At 39.3% G+C, this 21,959-nt stretch overlaps 1 protein-coding gene across 11 annotated transcripts in view; it reads right to left on the bottom strand.

The window, feature by feature from the left end:
• Positions 1-19,483, bottom strand: part of PTBP3 (polypyrimidine tract binding protein 3) — a 130,259-nt gene extending 110,776 nt beyond the window's left edge. For 2 of the 11 annotated variants that reach the window (XM_012527345.3, XM_058302537.2), the window contains exon 1: positions 19,202-19,456. Coding sequence is in view for 4 of the 11 variants with exons in the window: in XM_071217056.1 (XP_071073157.1) it covers positions 18,624-18,860 (237 nt within the window). In the remaining 7 variants the exon portion in view is untranslated. Of the gene's footprint in view, positions 1-16,160; positions 16,195-18,623; positions 18,876-19,201 lie in introns of those variants that run through there. The other 9 variants (XM_071217056.1, XM_071217057.1, XM_004463904.4 and 6 more) reach the window with 8 other exon arrangements.
• Positions 19,484-21,959: the final 2,476 nt, after the last annotated feature.

Here is a 21,959-nt window from a genome sequence, read left to right as displayed (position 1 = left end):
AAGAGTAAACTGTAACACTGATATAAAAAAATAAAATTAAAATTAAAAAACAAAACAAAAAGTCAGATGCCTAGACATCAGCAAAGAAATTACAAACCAAACTAAGAAATAGGAAAATGAAACTCAGTCAAGGGAACAAAAAAACTTCAGAGGAGATTCAGAATTTGGAACAGTTAAACAAAGAAGTTCAAACAAACCTCCTACATCAATTCAAAGACATAAAGGGAAATACGGATAAGGAACTAAAGATATTAAGAAAAAAATGTGGGAAACGGACTTTGGCCCAGTGGTTAGGGCGTCCGTCTACCACATGGGAGGCCCACAGTTCAAACCCCGGGCCTCCTTGACCCGTGTGGAGCTGGCCCATGCGCAGTGCTGATGCGCGCAAGGAGTGCAGTGCCACGCAGGGGTGTCCCCGTGTAAGTGAGTCCCACACGCAAGGAATGCGCCCTGTAAGGAGAGCCGCCCAGCGCGAAAGAAAGTGCAGCCTGCCCAGGAATGGCACCCCACACACGGAGAGCTGACACAACAAGATGATGCAACAAAAAAAAAAAACACAGATTCCCGTACTGCTGACAACAACAGAAGCGGACAAAGAAGATGCAGCAAATAGACACAGAACAGACAACTGGGGCGGGAAAATAAATCTTTAAAAAAAAAAAAAAGCATGATCCAGGGAAGGGGCTGTGACTAAATCAGTTGGGCTCCCATCATCATCATATGGGAGGCCTTGAGTTCGCATCCCAGGCCCTCCTTGCGAAGGCAGGCTCGCCTACACGCCGCGGGGAGCGCCAGCCTGCAAGTGCCACGGCATGCCGCCCGGCCTGCAAGCACCACAGAGTGCTGCCAGCCTGCAAGCACCATGGAAAGTCAACTCAGCAAGGTGATGCAACCAAAAGGGAGACAAGTAAAAACAGAGAAGAGCATGCAGCGAATGGACATAGAAAGCAGACAACAAGCAAGCTACAAGGGGTGGGGGTGGGGGGGAATAAATATAAATAAGTACAGACACACAGAAGAACGCACAGTGAATGGACACAGAAAGCAGACAGTAAGCAAGCTGCAGGGGGGGAATAAAATTAAAAATTTTTTTTTAATTAAAAAAAATTTTTAAAGCATGATCCAACTATATGTCACTTACAAGAGACTCACCTTAAGCCCAAAACACAAATAGGTTGAAAGTGAAAGGACAGAAAAAGATATTCCATGCAAATAGTAACCAAAAAAGAGCTGGGATAGCTATACTAATATTAGACAAAACAAACTTTGTCAAAAGCTGTTATATGAGAGATAAAAAGGACTCTATATATTAATAAAAGAGACAATCCACCAAGAAGAAATACAATCATAAATATTTACTTACCTAACCAAGATGCCCCAAAATACATGAGACAAACCCTGACAAAACTGAAAGGAGAAATAGACACCTCTAAAATAGTAGTTGGAAACTTCAATACACCACTCATCAATAGAGAGAACATCTAGACAGAAAATAAATAAGGAAAAAGAGAACTTGAATGATAACAATAAATGAACCAGACCTAAAAGACACATACAGAGCACTGCATGCCAAAACTGTAGGATACATATATTCTTCTCAAGTATACCACAAAACAAGTCTCAATAAATTTTAAAATATTGAAATTATACAAAGTATCATCTCTGACCATAATGGAAGAAGGCTGGAAACCAGTAACAGGAAGAGAACAGGAAAATCCACAAATACACAGAAATTAAATAACACATTCTTAAGCAATCAGTATGTCAAAGAACAAATCGGAACAGAAATCAGTACCTATCTTGAGACAAATGAAAATGAGAGCACAACATATCAAAACTTATGGAAGACAGCAAAGGCAATGTTGGAAAAAAATTTATAGCCCTGGGCATTTTCAGGACTTGGAGGTGTGCTGAGTGGTACTGCAGGGACAGTTACTGGACATTGTATGTCCTCCCATGGCCCACTGGGTGGACTGGGGGAGAGTGTAAACTGTAATGTGGACCACTGAACATGTGGTGCAGCAGTGCTCTGAGATGTATTCACCAAGTGCAATGAATGTCTCATGATGATGGAGAAGGTTGTGGTTATGGGAGGAGTGGGGTGAGGGGGTGGGAGGGTATATGGGACCTCATTTTTTTAATGTAACATTAAAAATAATTAATTAAAATAAAATTTATAGCCCTAAAACACATTAAATAAAAAGAGCTAAAATCAAAAGACCTAACTGCACACCTGAGAGAAAAAAAAAAAATCAGCAAACTAATCCCAAACCAAGCAGAAGAAAGAAATAACAAAGATTAGAGCAGAAATCAATCCAATTAAGAGGGGAAAAAAAGAGAGAGCATTAACAAAACCACAAGTTGATTCTCTGAATGATCAATAAAACTGGCAAACTCTTAGCTAGACTGACAGAGAAAATGCAAATAAAATCAGAAAGAGAAAGCAGATTTTACTATTGATTCCATTTAGGATCATAAGAGAATAACCTAGGAAAGGGGTTATGGCTCAAGCAACTGGGCTCCCATCTACCATATGGAGAGTCCCAGGTTCAATTCCCAGGGCCTCCTGGTGAAAAGCATGCTGGCCCATGCGGCGCAGAGAGCTGCTGCAACATGATGCAAGGAATAGAGACACAGAGGAGAGAGAGTGAAAGACACAACAAACCAGGGAGTTGAGGTGACTCAGGCAATTGAAGTGCTTCTCTCCCACATTAGAAGGTCCTGGGATCAGTTCCCAGTGCCTCCTAAAGAGAAGACGAGAAAACAAAGAAGAGAAGTGAATGGACAGAAAGTAGACAGTGAGCACAAGCGGTGGGGGGGGGGTGGTAAATAAATAAATCTTTTTTTTTTTTAAAGAATAACCTAGATGAAATGGAAGGACTCCTAAAAATACACAACCTACAATGACTCTGTAAGAAAGAGATCTCAAGAGACCAATTACAAGAAATTGAATCAGTCATCAAAAACCCCCCAGCAAAGAAAATCCCAGGACCAGATGGCTTCACAGGTGAATTCTACTAATGATTCCAAGAAGAACTGATACCAATCCTGCTCAAACTCTCCCAAAAATTGAAGAGAAGCAAACACTACCTAACTCATACTATGAGGCCAATATCACCCTAATACCAAAGCCAGATAAAGATACTACAAGAGAAGAAAATTAGAGACCAATTTCTCTTTATGAATATAGATGGAAAATCCTCAACAAAACACTTGTAAATCCATTCCAACAGCACATTAAAAGAACTACACACCATGATCAAGTGGGTTTTATCTGAGCAAGGATGGTTTAATATAAGAAAATTAATGTATTACACCATATTAGCAAAATGAAGGGAAAAAACTACATGATCATCTCAACTGATGCAGAAAAGGCATCTGACAAAGTTTAGCATCCTTTCTTAATAAAAATTCTGAGAAAAATAGGAATAGAAGGAAACTTTCTCAACATAAAAGTACATATAAGAAAAACCTTATAGTTAATATCATACTCAATGGTGAAAGACTTAAATCATTCCCCTAAGCTCTGGACCAAGACAAGAATGCCCACTGTCACCACTGTTATTCAAGATTGTACTTGAAGTTCTAACCAGAGCAGTTAGTAAGAAAAAGAAATAGGCATTCATATTGGAAAGGAAGAACGTGAGAGGTAGACTTCTGTCATGGAAGAAAATATAGAAGAGTAGGCTGGATCTGGACCAAAGGTTGAGGAGTGTACTATTAGGTAAATCACAGACACCTGTTAAGCCGCCATTGCACAGCCCTCACCAACCCACACCTCCTTCTCTGGGGAAGTCACAACATACACTAAGCAGCCATTCTCTGGCCTTCCACTACCCCCATCTCCTTTTCTACTGTGCCCCATTCCACAACCTGGGAGAGATGTTAAATCTAATGAAAAGGCCTGAACAGACCTTAAAACTGGGAACAAGCAGCCCCAGACGCTTACCAGAACAGAAATTCAGTGGCACCCCCACCCCCAAATGTGGATAAAAACCACACTTAAACAGTAGATTTGTCTTTCTTCTCTAGTGCAAAGTAGAGTGATCAAAGCGACTGACCCTGACCCAAGCAGTTTTAAGCCACCCCGGGAGACTGGCCATGACAAGAAGATTATATGCCATTTCTAGACTCTTTATTCTGTACAAGTATTAAATAGATCACTTAAAGTTTCTGTTGTGCCCTGTACCGTGTAACCATGACGCACTGTTGCATAGCAACTTGCTCCACAGATTCATCAGATATGTATGTGTGTGAATACATATGCATATAGAGAGAAAAAGATGTGATCATAAAAGGTGGCCATATACAGACTGATTTACAATTAAAAAATACTTGTTTGAGAGCCAATGTGACTCATTGGTTGAGTGCTGGCTTCCCACATACAAGGTCTCAAGTTCTATCCCCAGCCCTGGTACCTCAAAAAAATATATAAAAATAAAGTAAAAAAATAAAATATTTGTGTTGGAGAATGGGTATAGCTCTGTGGTTGAGTGCCAGCTTCCCATGTGTGAGGTTCCAGGAGTAATCCCCAGTACCTCCTGAAAAAAAAAGAAAAAAGAAAAAAGACCAAAACTTGTTTTTATATACTCTTATCTGGACAGTAACAAGCTTATTTTATTGTTCACGTCTATGAGTAATTTATTCATAATAAAACTATAAGTACTATTACTGCAACAGATTGTACCTATTAATACACACAATATTTATTCGCTATGAGGTCGACAGTTGTATTAGCTAACAAACTGCCCCAAAATATATACAAATCTACAAATATATTTAAATCCACAAATATTTGTTATCTCAGTTTATGAGTCAGGAGTTGGCTTAGCGGTGACTTCCAGCTAAGTGTCTCTCACAAAGCAGCAATCTCAAGAATCAATGGTAGGTGAAAGGGAAAGGGTTTCCAAGCTCATTCAAGTGATTGGTGTCAGGATTCAGTTCATACATAGACCTCTCAATAGGGTGGTTCACAATATGGTTGCTCACTTTTAATAGAGTAGGGCAGTAAGAAAATTAATAGGAAGAAAACAGAAGTTGAAGTCTTTCTGTAACCTATTCCTTAAGACTAGATGTAAGTCCACCATCTTTAAGTTTTTTGTCTTTTTGTCTCATGTGTTCTTTAACCTATCTTAGATTACACAAAAAAGAACAGGAAAAAAATATCATGCAAACACTAACCATAAGAAAGCTAGAATGGATACATTAATATCAGACAAAATGAAATTAAGGTCAGGAAATATTACTCAAGATAAAGATGTATATTTCATAATGACCAAAAGGATCATTTCATCAAGAATATAACACTCCTTAGAAAGGAGAGTTGGCTGAGGCAGTTGGGTACCTGCCTACCACAGGGGAGGTCCTAGGTTCATTTCCCAGTGCCTCCTAAAGAATACAAGCTGACGCAACATGCTGGCATTGTAAGCTGATGCAACAAGATGAGGCAAAGAGGAAACACAATGAGGAAACACAATGAGAGACACCACAAGCAGGGAGCAGAAGTGGTTCAAGAGATTGCGTGTCTCCCTCCCACATGGAAAGTCCCAGGTTTTGTTCCCAGTGCCTCCTAAAAAGAAGACAAGTCAGACACAGAGAGCACACAACGAACAGACAGCGAGCACAAACAACAAGAGTGTGGGGAGAAATAAAATTAATCTTAAAAAAAAAATGTGAATGCATCTAATATCTAAGCTTCAAAATATGTGAAGCAAAAAGTAGCGACTAAAAGAAGTATACAAATCCACAATTATAGATGGGAATCTCAACATTCCTCTCCCTGTCAACAAGTAAGAATAAAATCAGGGAGGATAGAAAAGAGAGACTTGAATTTTTAACCAACTTGTCCTACTGACATTTATAAAACATTACATCGAACAAAAAGAGACTACACATTCTTCTCATGTGTACACAGAACATGCACCAGGATAGACCATATGCTTGACCTTAAAACAAATCTCAAGAAACATAAAAGGATAAAAATGATACCAAGTATGCTCAATGAACAAAATATAATTTTATATATATATATATATATAAACATAGCAACAAAGGTATTTAGAAAAAAAACAAAATACTTGAGAATTAAACAACACAATTCTAAATATTCCTTGGGTCAAAAGAGAAATCACAAGGAAAAGGAGAAAATATTCTGAACTGAGTGTATTTTGATACAAAATGTATTGTCACATCAAAATTTATAGAATTCAGTTAATGTAACAAAAATTCTAAAGAGCACTATATCTATCAAAGAAAGTGAACTCATGATTTAAAACTATCCCCACAAGAAAACTGCACCCACAAAGAGCTACACTGATGAAATACTATACTAGATAATACCAATGTAAATACTTCTAAAAATTTTAAGAGGAGGGAACCTCTTCCAACTCATATCACTTTTGGTGATCTGATAGTTTCCATCTTTCAAGGAATTTGTTTATTTCATGTCAGTTACTAATTATTTCGTTCCCTCTATTTACTTAGAGTTTAATTTCCTCTGAATAAAAGTGAAAACAAATCAAAATTTGTGATTCAGGAAGTGAACTTGGATCAACTGACAGAGCGTCCGCCTACCACATGGGAGTCCAGGGTTCAAACCCAAGGCTTCCTGACCCACGTGGTGAACTGGCCCATGTGCAGTGCTGATGCATGCAAGGAGTGTTGTGCCACACAGGGGTGTCCCATGCACAGGGGAGCCCCACGTGCAAGGAGTATGCCCCGGAAGGAGAGCCGCCCCATGCGAAAAAGTGCAGCCTGCCCAGGAGTGGCGCCACACACACAGAGAGCTGACACAGGGAGATGACAAGAAAAAAAAGAGACACAGATTCCTGGTGCCACTGACAAGAATTCAAGCAGACACAGCAGAACACACAGCAAATGGACAAAGAAAGCAGACAACTGGGGGAGTGTAGAAAAAAATAAATCTTAAAAAAATATTTGTTTCAGAGCTAAAACAGTGTGTAGAGGGAAATTTATAGGATTAAATGATTACATTCAAGTAAAAAGAATTAAACTCAAAGTAAATGGAGGGAAGGAAATAATAAAGAGTTAAACTGATGAAATAGAAAAGAGTCAATAAACACAGGCAATAAATGAAACGGCTCTTCATAGAGATCAATAATATTCAAAGTTGGGAAACGGACTTTGGCCCAGTGGTTAGGGCGTCCGTCTACCATATGGGAGGTCCGCGGTTCAAACCCCGGGCCTCCTTGACCCGTGTGGAGCTGGCCATGCGCAGTGCTGATGCGCGCAAGGAGTGCCGTGCCACGCAAGGGTGTCCCCCGCGTAGGGGAGCCCCACGCGCAAGGAGTGCGCCCGTGAGGAGAGCCGCCCAGCGTGAAAAGAAGGTGCAGCCTGCCCAGGAATGGCGCCGCCCACACTTCCCGTGCCGCTGACGACAACAGAAGCGGACAAAGAAACAAGACGCAGCAAACAGACACCAAGAACAGACAACCAGGGGAGGGGGGGAAATTAAAATAAATAAATAAATCTTTAAAAAAATAATAATAATAATAATAATAATATTCAAAGCGTCTAGCTTGACTGGTCAGGAGAAAAAGAACACACAAATTACCAGTATCAGAACTGAAAAGAGGGAACTCAAATCCTTTCAATATTAAAAGGATAACACAGAAAAATTAACAACTTTATACATATAAATTCGACAACTTAGGTGAAATGCAAAAGTTCTTTGAAAGATACAAATTTGATGCCCATTTTTAAAAATTATTTTCAAAAAACCAGAAACAGAAAGAAACTTTTTCAACCTGATAAAGGGCATTTAAGGGGACGCGCATATGGTTCAAGCAGTTGGGCTTCTGCCTACCACATGGAAGGTCCTAGGTTCGGTTCCTGGATGCCTCCTGGATAAGGTGGGCAGACACAAGGAGCTGACTCAACAAGATGATGCAAGAAAAGAGATACCAAAAGGAAAGACATGGGGAAACACAATAAACCAGGGAGCTGAGATGGCTCAGGTGATTGAGTGCCTTTTCCACAAGGGAGGTCCCAGGTTCGGTTCCTAGTACCTAAAGAGAAGATGAGGAAACACAAAGAGCACACAGCAAATGAACACAGAGCACACAGCAACCACAAAACAATGAGGGGCAGGAGGATAAATAAATAAATCTAAAAAAAAAAAAAAAAAAGAACATCCAAGGAAAACCTATAGTTAATGTCACCCTTAATGATAAAAGACTGCTTTCCCCTTAACAGCAGGATGAAGGTAAAAGATGTTCCTTCCCTCTCACCAATTCTTTTTAACATTGTACTGGAGGTCCTAGACATTGTAATAAGGCAAGAAAAAGAAATAAGTCACCCAGATTGGAAAGAAATAAGACTATATTCACAGATGACATGAGTGTATGATCATGTTCATTAAAAATCCTAAGGGGGAAGCAGATGTGGCTCAACTGATAAGAGTGTCCACCTACCATACAGGAGGTCTAGGGTTCAAACCCAGGGCCTCCTGGCCTGTGTGGTAAGCTGGCCCACACACAGTGTTGCCGCATGCAACAAGTGCCATGGGGAAACCCCACACTCAAGAAGTGCACCCCACAAGGAGAGCTGCCTGCACACAACAAAAAACTGCAGCCCGCCCAGGAATGATGTCACACACATGGAGAGATGATGTAGCAAGATGACTCAACAAAAAGCAACACAGATTCCCAGTACCACCAAGAATACAAGCAGACACAGAAGAACACACAGCGAATGGACACAAGAGAACAGACAATGGGGGGGAGGGCAGGGAAGAAAAATAAATAAAAATAAATCTTTAAAAAAAAAAACCTAAGGGATATACATACACCCCCCCATCAGCTAACAGAATATGTTAATGTAGCAATGCCACAAGATACAAATACAATATGCAAAAACAACTGTATGTATATATATTGACAAAATACTGTTTATATTAGGAAAGAAATATGGAAAATACTTTTTAAAAAACGTGCAAAACTCAAAACTGAAAAATCCAAAACTGGGCTGAAAGAAAATAAAGAAGAGCAAAAAAAGTTAAGAGGTATTCCATTTCAGAGATTATAAAACTCAATATGGTTAAAATGTTAATTTTCCCACAATAAATCTACAGATTCTATGCAATCCCAGTAAAAAATATCAGCATGTTTTTTTGATAGAAACGGGCAGGGGGATTCTAAAAGTTTAAATGAAAGTCAAAAGACCTAGAATCACTAAATCCATTTTTTGGTGCTTTTGTTGTTTTTGAGAGGTACTGGAGATTGAACCCAGGACCTCGTACATGGGAAGCAGGCACTCAACCACTGAGCTACATCTACATCCCCACTAAAACCATTTTGAAAAAGAATAAAGTTGGTAGTCCAAAACTTATTTAAGTATACTATAAATCTAATGTTATCATTACAGTATAATATTAACAGATCAATGGGGAACAACAGAATGGGTAGAAACAGCCATTCACATATGGTCAACTGATCTTCAAATTAAGATGCCATTGTAAGTCATAATGGAAAGGGAAAAAATTACAACAAATGGTGCAGGACTAACTGAACAACTATGGGAACAAATGAATCTCCATTTCTACCACAGACAATACACAAAACAAATTGAGATTCATCTTAGATCTAACCATAATTGCTAAAACTACAAAGTATCTTTTTTTAAAGATTTATTTCTCTCCCCTCCCCCCCCACGCCGCCCCAGTTGTCTGTTCGCTGTGTCCATTTGCTGCGTCGTCTTTGTCCGCTTCTGTTGTTGTCAGCGGCACGAAAATCTGTTTCTTTTTGTTGCGCCATCTTTCTGTGTCAGCTCTTCGTGTGTACAGCGCCATTCCTGGGCAGGCTGCACTTTCTTTCACGCTGGGTGGCTCTCCTTACGGGGCGCACTCCTTGCACGTGGGGCTCCCCTACCCAGGGACACCCCTGTGTGGCATGGCACTCCTTGCACGCATCAGCACTGTGCGTGGGCCAGCTCCACACGGGTCAAGGAAACCCAGGGTTTGAACCGCGGACCTCCCATGTGGTAGACAGATGCCCTATCCACTCGGCCAAGTCTGCTTCCCATTACTACAAAGTATCTTGAAGCAAACATAGGAGAATATTGTCACACCCTTCAGAAAAAGTAAAAGTTTCTTAGACAAGCCACAGAAAACATAACCACTAAAAGAAAAAAAAAAGAAATTTATCAAAATTAGATTATTCTGTTTACTAAGACACCATTATTAATGAATGGACAACCACAGATTGAGAGAAAATACTCAGAATACATATATTTGACAATGAAATTATATCCAGAATTATATCCAGAAAGCACCCTTACAACTCAATAATAAAGACATAAATCCTATTGAAAAGAATGCGCAGGACTTCTGGTAGCTACAACAAGGGCTTTGAAACTGACACATCCATTTTCCAAAGAAAATAGGTGAAGAAACTGAAATACAATATCTATTCTTGAACCCATCAAAGAACTGAGGTCACAGGGGAAACTGCCACCTGAAAACCTGGAGACAAGATGTCTTATCTGGAGGAAACACCATTAGAGCCATAAACTGGTGGGAACACTTAAAAGTTAAACTTGACAAATTGCTAGGGGGTAAATGTGAACTAGCAAGAGGATAAGAAAGCCCTGGAACCACAAGTCTTAGTGAGACCACACACACATTTACTGGGGTTTTACCTCCAAGAACTCCACTACCCTCTTGTGGTAAGGAGTCAAGAAAAATTACTATTCACTGGCAAGGAGAGAGGAAAAGTATGTGGAATATGCTGGAGTGTTCTCCATAATTAAAGGCCTAATCTGCAGGGTAAAATCTAACCAAACTCTTTCCCCAACTCCAGTGCCCCACCCCACTCCCCACACCCCAGTCTTCCCGTATTACTCAAGATAGATGGGGGGGAGGGGAAGCTAAGGAACATTTATAAAGAGTATAGCCCAGAGATCCAGGCCTACTAAAAGACAGATTTAATCGTAAGACACAGAATGAGTCCTCTCCCGAAAGTTTTACCACCACATCAAAAGGGTACAACAAACATGGACTATGGGTGAAAAAACTGTAAGGCTTACACTCTGAGGAGACAAAAACAAGGATACTAGAGGATCTGAAGCCTCTGGCACCTACAGCTAATCAAACATTAAACACAGCTTAACTTCTAGCCACTTTAACATAAAACCTCAAACTAAAGGCCTTTTGCTTCAGTTCCTATTAAAACTATGGTTAATAGGTTCAAGGTTTCATGGGAAAAAAGTAGGCAACATAAAAGAAGGATGGGTAATGTAAATGTTATGTAAACAGAGATGGAAGTTTTAAGATAAAGAATGAAAAGGAAATGCTAGAAATACTATAACAAAAATAAAGAACGATACACAGGCTCATCAGTAGACTGGACGCAGCTGAGGAAAGAATCAATGAGTTTGAAGAATTTCAATATAAAGTTCCCATACTGAAATGCAAAGAGAAAAAAAAAGTGAAATGAGCAAACCATTTAAGAACTACAGAAGAAATTCAGATTTAAGTGGAATACCAGAAAGAAAAAATGGTGCAGAAGCAGCATTAGTAAATACGACTAGTATAACCAGAATGGCTAAACATAAAGATTCACAATCCTAAGCACATTACCAAGGATGTGAAGCAACGCTCTCCTACGAAGTTGGAAAGAATGTAAAGAGGTAAAATACTTTGAAACACAGTTTGATCATTTCTTATAAAGTTAAACACACAGGTATTCTATCATCCAGCAATTCTACTCCTAAGTATTTATCCAAGATAAATGAAAGCATACATATTACCCAAAGACTTGTAAATAAATATTCATAGTAGCTTAATTCACAATAGCCCCAAACTGGAAAGAAGCCAAATGACCATCAACATGAGAATGGAGTTTAAAACACTGTGGTATATTCACACAGTGGACTTGTCTCAGAAATAAAAAAAGAATGAACTACTGATAAGTGCAACAACATAGATGAATTTCAATATCAGTATGCTAAGTAAAATAAGCTAGAAAGCTAGACACCAAAGAGTTTATACTCTATGATTCCATTTATACATAGTTTGAAAACGGGCAAAACTAATCTATGGTAATAGAAATTACAATAGCTGTCTAGTGTGGGTCCAGAAAGTAGCAATAGGGAACTTTCTGGAATAATGATTTAGTATCAATTGGAGTGCAGGAAATACAGTATACACATTTGACAAAATTTTCTGACTTGTACCCTAAGATCTGTGGATTTCACTCTAAATTATACCTCAGTTTAAAAGAAAAAGGACTACATTCTCTATTGTCAAGCACAGCCTTTCCATAAAGGACTAAAGAGAAAATATTTTAGGGTGGCTAAGGAGTATATAGTTTAGAGTTTTGCAGGTCACATGATCTCTGCTGTAACCAGTCAACACTTCTCAGTTATAACTACGCAACTCTGCCATCTCAGTGATAGCAATAACAGATAACACCTAAATGTAAACAAATGAGCATTGTTGTGTTCCCACAAAACTACTTTAAAAAAACATGTGGCAAGCTGGGTTTGGCCCATGGGGCTGTAGTTTAATAACCCCTGGTCAAGCAAATAGAAAATGAATCTTCAAAATTAATTTAAACATACTGTATTATTCTTTCCCATATAGTGGCAAGTATGGTAAGTACTGAAAGTCAACTACAGTCCTTCCTAAACGTGTGTTTTCTATAATCTCTCATCACTTCAATTAAGGAGATAACCAGATCATTATTTTAAAAATCATTTTTGTACACATAAAAATGGTTAAAATTTTGTGTTGGGTATATACGACCACAGTAAAAATTTCTTAAAAAAAAAAAAACATTTTTAATAGCTAACACAGTATTATGAAAAAAATAACCAGGAATATAGGAAATATTTGAGTTTAAAATAAACGGGGTAGTAATGATCATTAAGTATAAGCTGGAAATTTTAAATGCACTTAGATACACACATACAAAAGACCCCATGATGCTGACGTCTAGATTTATGTAGTATAATAAAATTCTTGAAAGATGTCCAATATTACTCATAATCTCTCAGTTGGTTTTCTTTTAAATGAACTCAAAATAAAGAACAGCAATTACTTTTCATTGTTTCTCAAAGCATTTCAAAATGAAGAAATAAAGCAAATATTTCATGAGAAGTACCAAAAGCTAATTTTCTTCATTTAGGCAATGCTCAAAAAATGATAACCTGCACAGAAAACTCATAGTATACAACTTTTAGGTCTCAAACATGGTATGGCCCTAAACTGTCTGACAATGTTTATCTGTTTTCAAGAAAATTCCACTCTAAAAATAAAACTAACTTTCTCTTACTATATACCTAAAAACAGAAACATTAGCAAAATAAGATAAACCAGTTCAAATCTCTCAAATAAGTAGTATGTGGCAATTTGACATCCATTCATCAAGTATTTATGAGCATCTACTAAGTGCCAGTCAGTGGAAACACAGTGATGAAGTAAGCATCAAAAATCTCTGCCCTCGTGATACATTCTAGTGAATCACTTTATCTCTGAAAAACTCAGTATTCTTTCTCTAAAATAATGGTATCTGATATTTAAGAATATTTTCAATTCTTTAAAAACAAAACTGGGAAGCAGCTGTGGCTCAACTGATAGAGCATCTGCCTACCATATGGAGGGTCCAGGGTTCGATACCCAGGGCCTCCTGATCCGTGTGGTGAGCTGGCCCACAGGCAGTGCTGGCTGCCACACACAAGGAGTGCCATTGCCACACAGGGGTGTCCCCCGTGTAGAGGTGCCCCACGCGCAAGGAGTGCATCCTGTAAGGAGACCCGCCCAGTGTGAAGAAAGCACAGCCCACCCAGGACACACACGGAGCACTAACACAGCAAGATGACACAACAACAAAAAGTGACACAGTTTCCTGGCGCCGCATTGACAAGAATGCAAGCAGACACAGAAGAACACACAGCGAACAGACACAGAGAGTGGACAACAGGAGGGGAAGGGGAGAGAAAAAATAAATCTTTAAAAAAAAAGAAAATTAAAACCAATCATTATAAAAAAATTTTAAAATCCATGATGTCACTTTTCTGAATCTAAGCAACTTATGAAGCATAACCTGATATCTACTCTTGCCACTGGCTAAAACCCTTTGTTGTGTTATCATATTCAGGCAGGAAACAGGAAGATAAAAAAACTGACATTCTTGAAGGACTCATTTATAGTCACCAATTTTGATTTATCATCTTTCATACAATTTAAACTAAATCTGAGCCTTACTGGCCTTTCTATTACCTGGTAACTAAGCTCCTCTGGATGGGGTCCAAGAAAGACATACCACAATCTCATGAGAAATTTCTTCATATAATGAATAATTTTACAGCACATTACCAGTATTTAAGCCTATAAAAAAAACATATTTCCTACTGAATCAACTATCTTCTCTTCATCAAAATCAACTTATATTCTCTTCAGAATAGAATCTGATCTTTAACATGCTTACACTAATACAAGTAGCCAGAAATCTAATCATGCCTTTAAATGATTCCTATGCTTAACACCAAAATGTATTTTTCCCAAATAAAACAGACATGACAGTCCTTTAACATGGTTTTTCTCAATTCCAAAATAATAATTTTTTAAATATCTCCCATGTATTCATTTTCACCAGAAATTTCTGAAAGACCAAAACATTCACTTTAAATACCCCTATCCTGCAATTGGGACCCACCTCAAAGCCCAAAAGAGACCCCAGATATGGTAAAGTCTGCAGTTTCTAATCTCTGAGGATCATTCCAAGTGAGAAACTGATTTAAATACCTACCGAAAAAAAAAAAAGATAGGCCCCAAAAGAGATTCCTCTTTTTTTTTTTTTTTTTAGGCAATACCAGGAATTGAATTAGGGACCCGTACATGGGAAGCAGGCACTAAACCACTGAGCTACACCCACTTCCCTCCTTCATTTATTTTTAACTCATAAATATGATTGAAGTTTACAAAACCAAGTTAACTCTACTCAACTCCAAAAGACAGTATTACCAGTAGTTCCTAATTGTTAGTCTTAGATAATCCTACTGCTGTTCTCAAATGCAGTCTGTTTTTATACTTATTTTTTTAGTGTTTTTAAGAATATGAGCACCACCATCGGTGCAATAGTGTAAATGAAATGAAAGTGTTGAAATTACCAGTAAGAAGTAACAATGAACAGAGATGTAGTTAATGAAAAGTTGTGGAGCAACTTCACATAAGTCTACAATATTTAAAATACATATAATATACAATAAATGCTTTAAACTCAATAAAATAAAAATAAGATAAAATAAAACACATATAAGGATGAATTACTTATCTTTCTACTTTCTACAGTAATATGAATGGTAAGTGACCTCTAAAACTAGTTTCACAACTCAGCTATTTCAACAACCAAATTATTAAAGGAAACCTTAAAACACCCAATTATATTTCTTTTCGTTGATAAATATTTTTAAATCTAATAAGTGCAAAGACTGATAAAACTGAAATGATTTATAACTTTGAAATACCATTATTGTAAAATATGAATTGTATAGCTCTCCAGCTGCTCCTTTTGGAGAAAACCCTCACTGCTGGCGGCTAGGTATAATGAAAAAAAAAAGGTCATTCAGGCTTTGGAATCTGAAAGACATGGGTCTCAACTCTCATCTACCATACCTTGGACACAAACATTCTGAACCTACATTTTCATCTTTAAAATGGAATATTAATACCTACCTTGCAGTGTCGTTTTAACGATTAGTGAAAATACATGTGAAGCACTTGGCACATAGTAGGAACTGAAGAAACTCTAGCTGATATTACTGTTTTTATTACTCATAAGCACATTCATGAAAGGACGTAAGAAAACAAATCAGAGCCTAGCTGGAATTTCACTGCTAAAATAAAATAAAACAAAAACAAACAAACAAAAAATACCCTAATAGTTCAAGTGGAACTTTGGGCTAAACGTCTGCTCACATTTTGTATATAATCCAAGATGATACTGTATATATTTTATAAATATATAAAATCCAAAATTAGCTACAGGTCTACTTATTTTGGAGCAAAATAAAAATGAAAGACTATTATCACACAGTAAAACAGATAATTTTATGAACAGATGATGGTTTTACCATTGAAAAAGTTGATGCCAAAACTAAGATATAAAAATGTTTATGAAAGGATAGTAAAAGATTCCTACCTTTAAACCGACTGTTATAAGATCTGTAACAACACTGTATGGAAAAAGTAAAAAGAGAAAATGGAAAACAAAGTTAGAGAACGAGTTTTTAAAAGACAGAGATAATTAGACTAAAGAAAAAAGAAAAAGCATTATAATAACATAAATAATAAAAAGAATGTTGATGAGTTGTGAAATGTTAATACAAAGAAAAGTGATGGGACAGTCTATCAACTGCAGAATGTAAAAGTAAAACCTCAGTAGCAATGTAACAAGTAATAAATCCAATTCTTTTAATATTTAGAAAATTTAGACACATAGTTCTGCTTCAATAAAATGAGATTATGTTTAATCCATTCACCTCTATTTTATAAATCTAAACCAAAACTTAAAATCACCGAACTTCTTTTCTTAATATCACTGGTATGATTGTCCTATTTAAAGTTTTAAGTCAAACAAAAACCAGGGCTTGGATTTCACAGAAATAAAAGGCATCCTGCAAATTTGTGCACCTACCATCCAAAACTTCTCACCAAAATATATAGCTAACTCTCTCGGAACTGAAACAAACACAAACATCAACTTTCAGACATCAAAAATTTTCAAGAAAAGACTTACTTTAAAAAAATAAGTCAGAACTGTTTAAGTACAAATTATCTCTTAGGAGGAAAAGAACATACACACACACAATACAGTTACTGCACTTGGGATTTGAGAAAGAACTACAAAGATATGTTGGTTTGTGGTTTGTTTTTTAACTATATTAAGGAAAAAGGACCTTTTTTAAGACTCAGGTTATGGGAAAATGGAGAAATTTCATTAGCAACACAAAGGCAAAAATTCACTGTATTCAAAACCGCATGTTCAAGTCTAGAGAATAAAAACTCCCATTTAAAGGTTTCCTATACAAAAATCCATCTTTTCTAACCCAAATAATAAAGTACCTTCAATTAAGAGTTTGTCTCCATACCTCCTAAAAGCTATAACTAAATTTTACATATTGTTAATAAATGATAAATCATATAAAAGTAAACATATAAATGACTCTGAATTGTTAAAAATGGAAATTTAATTGTTTTAAGCAATAATCATGCAGGTTTTTTGTTCTTCCTTGAAGACTTTTTTTTTTTAATTTTTTTATTTTTTATTGACTTTGTAATAATATTACATTAAAAATATATATGTGAGGTCCCATTCAACCCCACCCCCCCACCCCCCCCTCTCCCCCCCCCAACAACACTCGTTCCCATTCCTTGAAGACTTTTGAAACTAAAAAAATTCACCTGTCAAAACTTAAATGTGAAAACTCTGATGTTCTTTTTGCATAAAAAATAAGATTGAGTAATACCATGGTTAGTGGTCCTGACAAGGGGTAAATCATGCTCCTCCTCGAATTTCCAAATGAACTTAACTTTCAGAATCTGTATTTTTGCGCCATATATTTAAACCAATAAACTCATTCTTAGCTTTAAAACCCAAACTGGGGGAGGAAGTTTACCTTCTTAAACACTATCAAAAAAATTAAGTTTGTACTTAGGTTGTCTGCCCAAGAATTTTAGCAGCCAAGACATATTAACTCTAGAGTCTTCTTTACTATAACTATAAATTTTCAAATACTTAAAGCAAGTCTGCTTCCACAACTCAAGTCAAACCATCTGACAATTCACCACACATAATGAAATACTAATTTCACAGCCTTCTTGAACTGAAATATTGTCATAATTACACAAGCAATTAAAATAGTAAAATTTTGCACACATGTGTAACTGAACACAATAATCTGAAATGAGTTTTCAACAATGCTCTAAGATAAGCTTCAATTAAATAAAAACAGCGAAATTACTTTAAAGAGCAGCATCACAATAAATAAAATCTAAAATTGCATTTTTGTCTGATCTCTGTAGCAGTTGTGCAATCTGTTTTCAAATGAGCTAATCCAACTTATCAAACACACTTAATATCGCAAAATTAAGATAAATGAAACCTAATGGGAGCAAAAATTACTGGAAGATTTCAATGTCTATAAACAGCATGACAACAATGATACATGGCAACCTCTAAACAGCTTTTACTGTCCAAGCAAATCTCATATATTCTACAACCGAAAGCTCTGAAATCCTGTCATCAAAAGTAGAAAACAGCCAAACAAAACCTCGAATAGAATTAACTAATTTCTAATAGAGCTGTGGGATTTAAGAAAAACTTGGTGCACATATTTTAATCAAATTTTAGTCAGTCCCAACCGGATATTGATAAAAAGAAATATTTTTTTATCAGTCATTCTAAATGTCTTGTTTTTCTGCTCACGGACCCCTTTAAATGTTGGTGTTTGAAAGCTCCTCGAAAACTGCACTTGAACAACATTTTGCATACATGGCAGAGAATTCAGGAAGTTTCTTTTGGGGGCAGGCTGAGGGAGGAAGGAAGAGGGGAAGCGCCCCTGGTCACCACCAGACTGCCGGTACACAGAAACTGCTAACCTACCCCACAAGTCGGGAGACCTCGGCCCGCCTCCCGGCGGCCCCGACACCCCGTGCGGGGCCTGGCCTGGGGACCCGGTCGCCGCCTAGACGGGTACGGACGCGGCCGCTCGCCTTCCCGCCAGGGAAGGCTCCACCGCTCGCTCCACCTCACCGGTAAACAGCAACTCCCCAAGCTGGAGGACGCCCGCCCTTCCCGAGCGACGGCGCCGCCTCCGCCTCCCCGAGCGCCGCGCACCATTTTCTGAGAGGAAGTGTCGGGTGGCCGGGTTCTCCCGGCTCCCCGCGCCGAGGGCGGACCGCGGCACCAGGCGGGGAACCGGACTTTGCTACGCTTCCTTGCGTGGGGTGTGAAGGGTGGACATAAGGGGGCGCCGCGTGGGGAAGAACAGGCTGCGGCGATCCCCCTTCCGCGATCCGGAGCTCCCCTCGCAGGCGCCCGGAAGCCATGCCGTCGGGCTCGGGCCGGGCCGCTCCAGGAGCCGCCGGCGCCCCGCCCGGCTCCCCGGCCTCGGCGCGAACCTCCGAGAGGAAGCCGGGCAAGCGCAGCTCTGCACGGCAGCCGCGCCGCCTAGCACTTACCCATCCATGGCCCAGATGGAGGAGCGCACTGTGCGGGGACTGACGGGCTCACCGCAAGCGGAAGGAGGAGAAGGCAGCGGCAGCAGGGCGGCTCCGGGGACGGGCTGGTGGAGCCTCTCCCGAGCCCCGGCCGGTCGGAGGTGGAAAGAGAGTGGGAAACAGGGGCGGGGACCGGGCACGCTCCCGCCACCGCCGCGCCCCCGCCTGTCCCTCCCCGAAGCGCGTCCCCGCCTCACCTAGCCCCGCTCCCTCAGCGTCGACGCCCTCCCTCGGGGCCCGCCCCTACGCTCGCCCCCGCCCTCGGCCCCGCCCTCGGCCGCCCTCCGGCTCGGCTCCAGGGCGCCCTCTTCCTGCCGTCACCCTGAGACTCCGCCCCCCCACCCCCGCCCCGACGCGCGTGCGCGCCCGCCCTCCCCAGATTGACCCCAGCCTCCCTCCCGCTTTCGCGGGAGCGCGCGCCTTGTGCTCCCGGCCCCGCAGCTTCGCCCGCCCTCGCGCGGGCCTTCCGGCTTCGCTCTCCTGGCGGCCTGCCTCCGGCCCCTCCCCCCGCCGGCGGGAAAATCCTTAGGGACGGGATTCCTGAGAGTGGGTGGGAGTGTTCCGAGAAGACCCCACAACAGTGGCAGAACTGCTTCGGGAGAGCGAGAATGACGGTTGCCGGGAGCTGGATGGTGTCTTCGGAGCCCCGGCCTTGCAGCCCTGGCAGGAGCGAACCCCAGCGAGTGCTGGGCCCGCCGGGTCCCCCGCCCGGCGCTGCGTGTCGACCCTTGGGAGCGGCACCGATCCCCGTAGGAGTGGTCGGAGAGGTGAAAGAGGAAGGAGACGTCCGGACTTGAGAATGATTATGCATTTGAATTTGAAGCTAATTTTAGCTCTAGGTGCTTTTCGATCTGGCTCTCTAGAATTATATAAAACATTCATTGCACAAATACGGAATGGCCAATGTATTGCCAGCATTTTATAAAAGTTTTCTAATTCATTTTTCTAAAGAAAACCCACGATAAATGGATTATCCCCATTTTTTCAGGTGAAAGGATAGACTGATTTGTCCTCAATTTCACAGCCAGGAAACCTTTGCCATCGGAGCACTTCCCTCTCGTCAGAGCAAAATACAGTAACTAGTGACAACTCACTTGCTTTTGTCCCTTTAATATCCTATTTCTGAAATTGAATCATTTTTCAATTCATAGATCACCAAAAGAGACCACAGATCACAATGAGTAACTAAACGCTGTCCACAACCAAATTTTTAACCTGAGTAGAAAGCGAGGTTTCCCCACTGCCTTTTCAATTGAAAAGCAGGTAACATAACCTCAATCATCTATCCTTACTATTTTCCTGCTTCTAAATAAGTGGGTACTGTTACAAAGAATTAAACTGGATTCATCCATCATTAGGTCAATATTTATTGAATGTCTACTGTGTACCAGCTACTGCGAGGATACACAAGAAAATTAGGTTTCAGACTTCATGGTTGAATGGATTCCTCCATCAGTTTCTTTTGTTTTTGGCAGAAAACTATTTTCAAATAGCTTGGTTAGCTCATTCAGGGAGGTCATTTTAAAACATCCAACATTACTCCCTGTTTCAAAAAGGTTAAATATATTTTGTTTTGCATGGTAACTCCAAATATTAACTTGTAGTTTTAAACATTGCCTTCTTGTATTACTAGATGGATATTTAAATATACCAACAATTTTACTATTGTTGTTTTGAAATATATTCTACTGATGAAATTTCCTTCATTTTTTTAGCTACACAGTAACACTCATTTGAAAAATTCAAACAATACCAAATACTAAAAATTATAATTTTTCTCTTCCCAGACCATTCCCTGCCCATAATAGTCACTAGCAATTTTGCATGTATCCTTCTAGACCTTTACCATTTTTTAATTTGCTTTTTTTTTTTAAGATTTACTTTATTTATTTCTCCCCATCCCCTTGTTGTTTAAATTGCTTTTTTCCCACTTAAAAATCCTGGAGATTATTTTCACATTCAGTACTTTTCATTTACTTAATCATTTTTAATACTATTTAGTATTTCATAATTTCTGGTACAATAATTTAACTGTTTCTAAAATAGAAATTTACATTGTTTCTAACTATCTAACATAACTAACAATGTTGCAAAGAACATCATGTATGATCATCTTTGCACACATGTAACTATGTCTGAGGATCAGATTCCTAGAAGTGGAATTGTGAAACAAAGGGTATAAGCATTTTTTTCTTTTAAAGATTTATTTTTTATTTCTTTCTCTCCCCTTCCTCCCCATTGTCTGCTCTCTGTGTCCATTCACTGTGTGTTCTGTGTCTGCTCACATTCTTGTCAGTGGCACCTGGAATCTGTCTCTTTTTGTTGCATCATCTGGCTGCGTCAGCTCTTTGTGTGTGTGGTATCACTCGTAGGCAAGCTGTGCTTTTCCACATGGGATGGCTCTCCTTTTGGGGTGCACTCCTTGCGTGGCATCCCTTGTGTCCCTTGCAGGGACACCCCTGCGTGGCAGGGCACTCCTTGTATGCATCAGCGCTGCACATGGGCCAGCTTACCACATGGGTCAGGAGACCCTGGGTTTGAACCTTGGACCTCCTGTATGGCAGGCGGATGTTCTGTCACTTGAGCCACAGTCACTTCCTGGGTATAAGCATTTCAAACTGATAAATATTGCCAAAAATGACTTCCAAAAAGGTTGTACCAATTTACACTCGTTCTCAAAAAAACAAAACAAAACAAAAAAAAAACCTATGTCTTAGTC

The sequence above is a fragment of the Dasypus novemcinctus genome, chromosome 8, assembly GCF_030445035.2.
Source record: "Dasypus novemcinctus isolate mDasNov1 chromosome 8, mDasNov1.1.hap2, whole genome shotgun sequence".
Classification (NCBI taxonomy): domain Eukaryota; kingdom Metazoa; phylum Chordata; class Mammalia; order Cingulata; family Dasypodidae; genus Dasypus; species Dasypus novemcinctus.
This window is presented reverse-complemented; position numbering and strand designations above follow the sequence as displayed.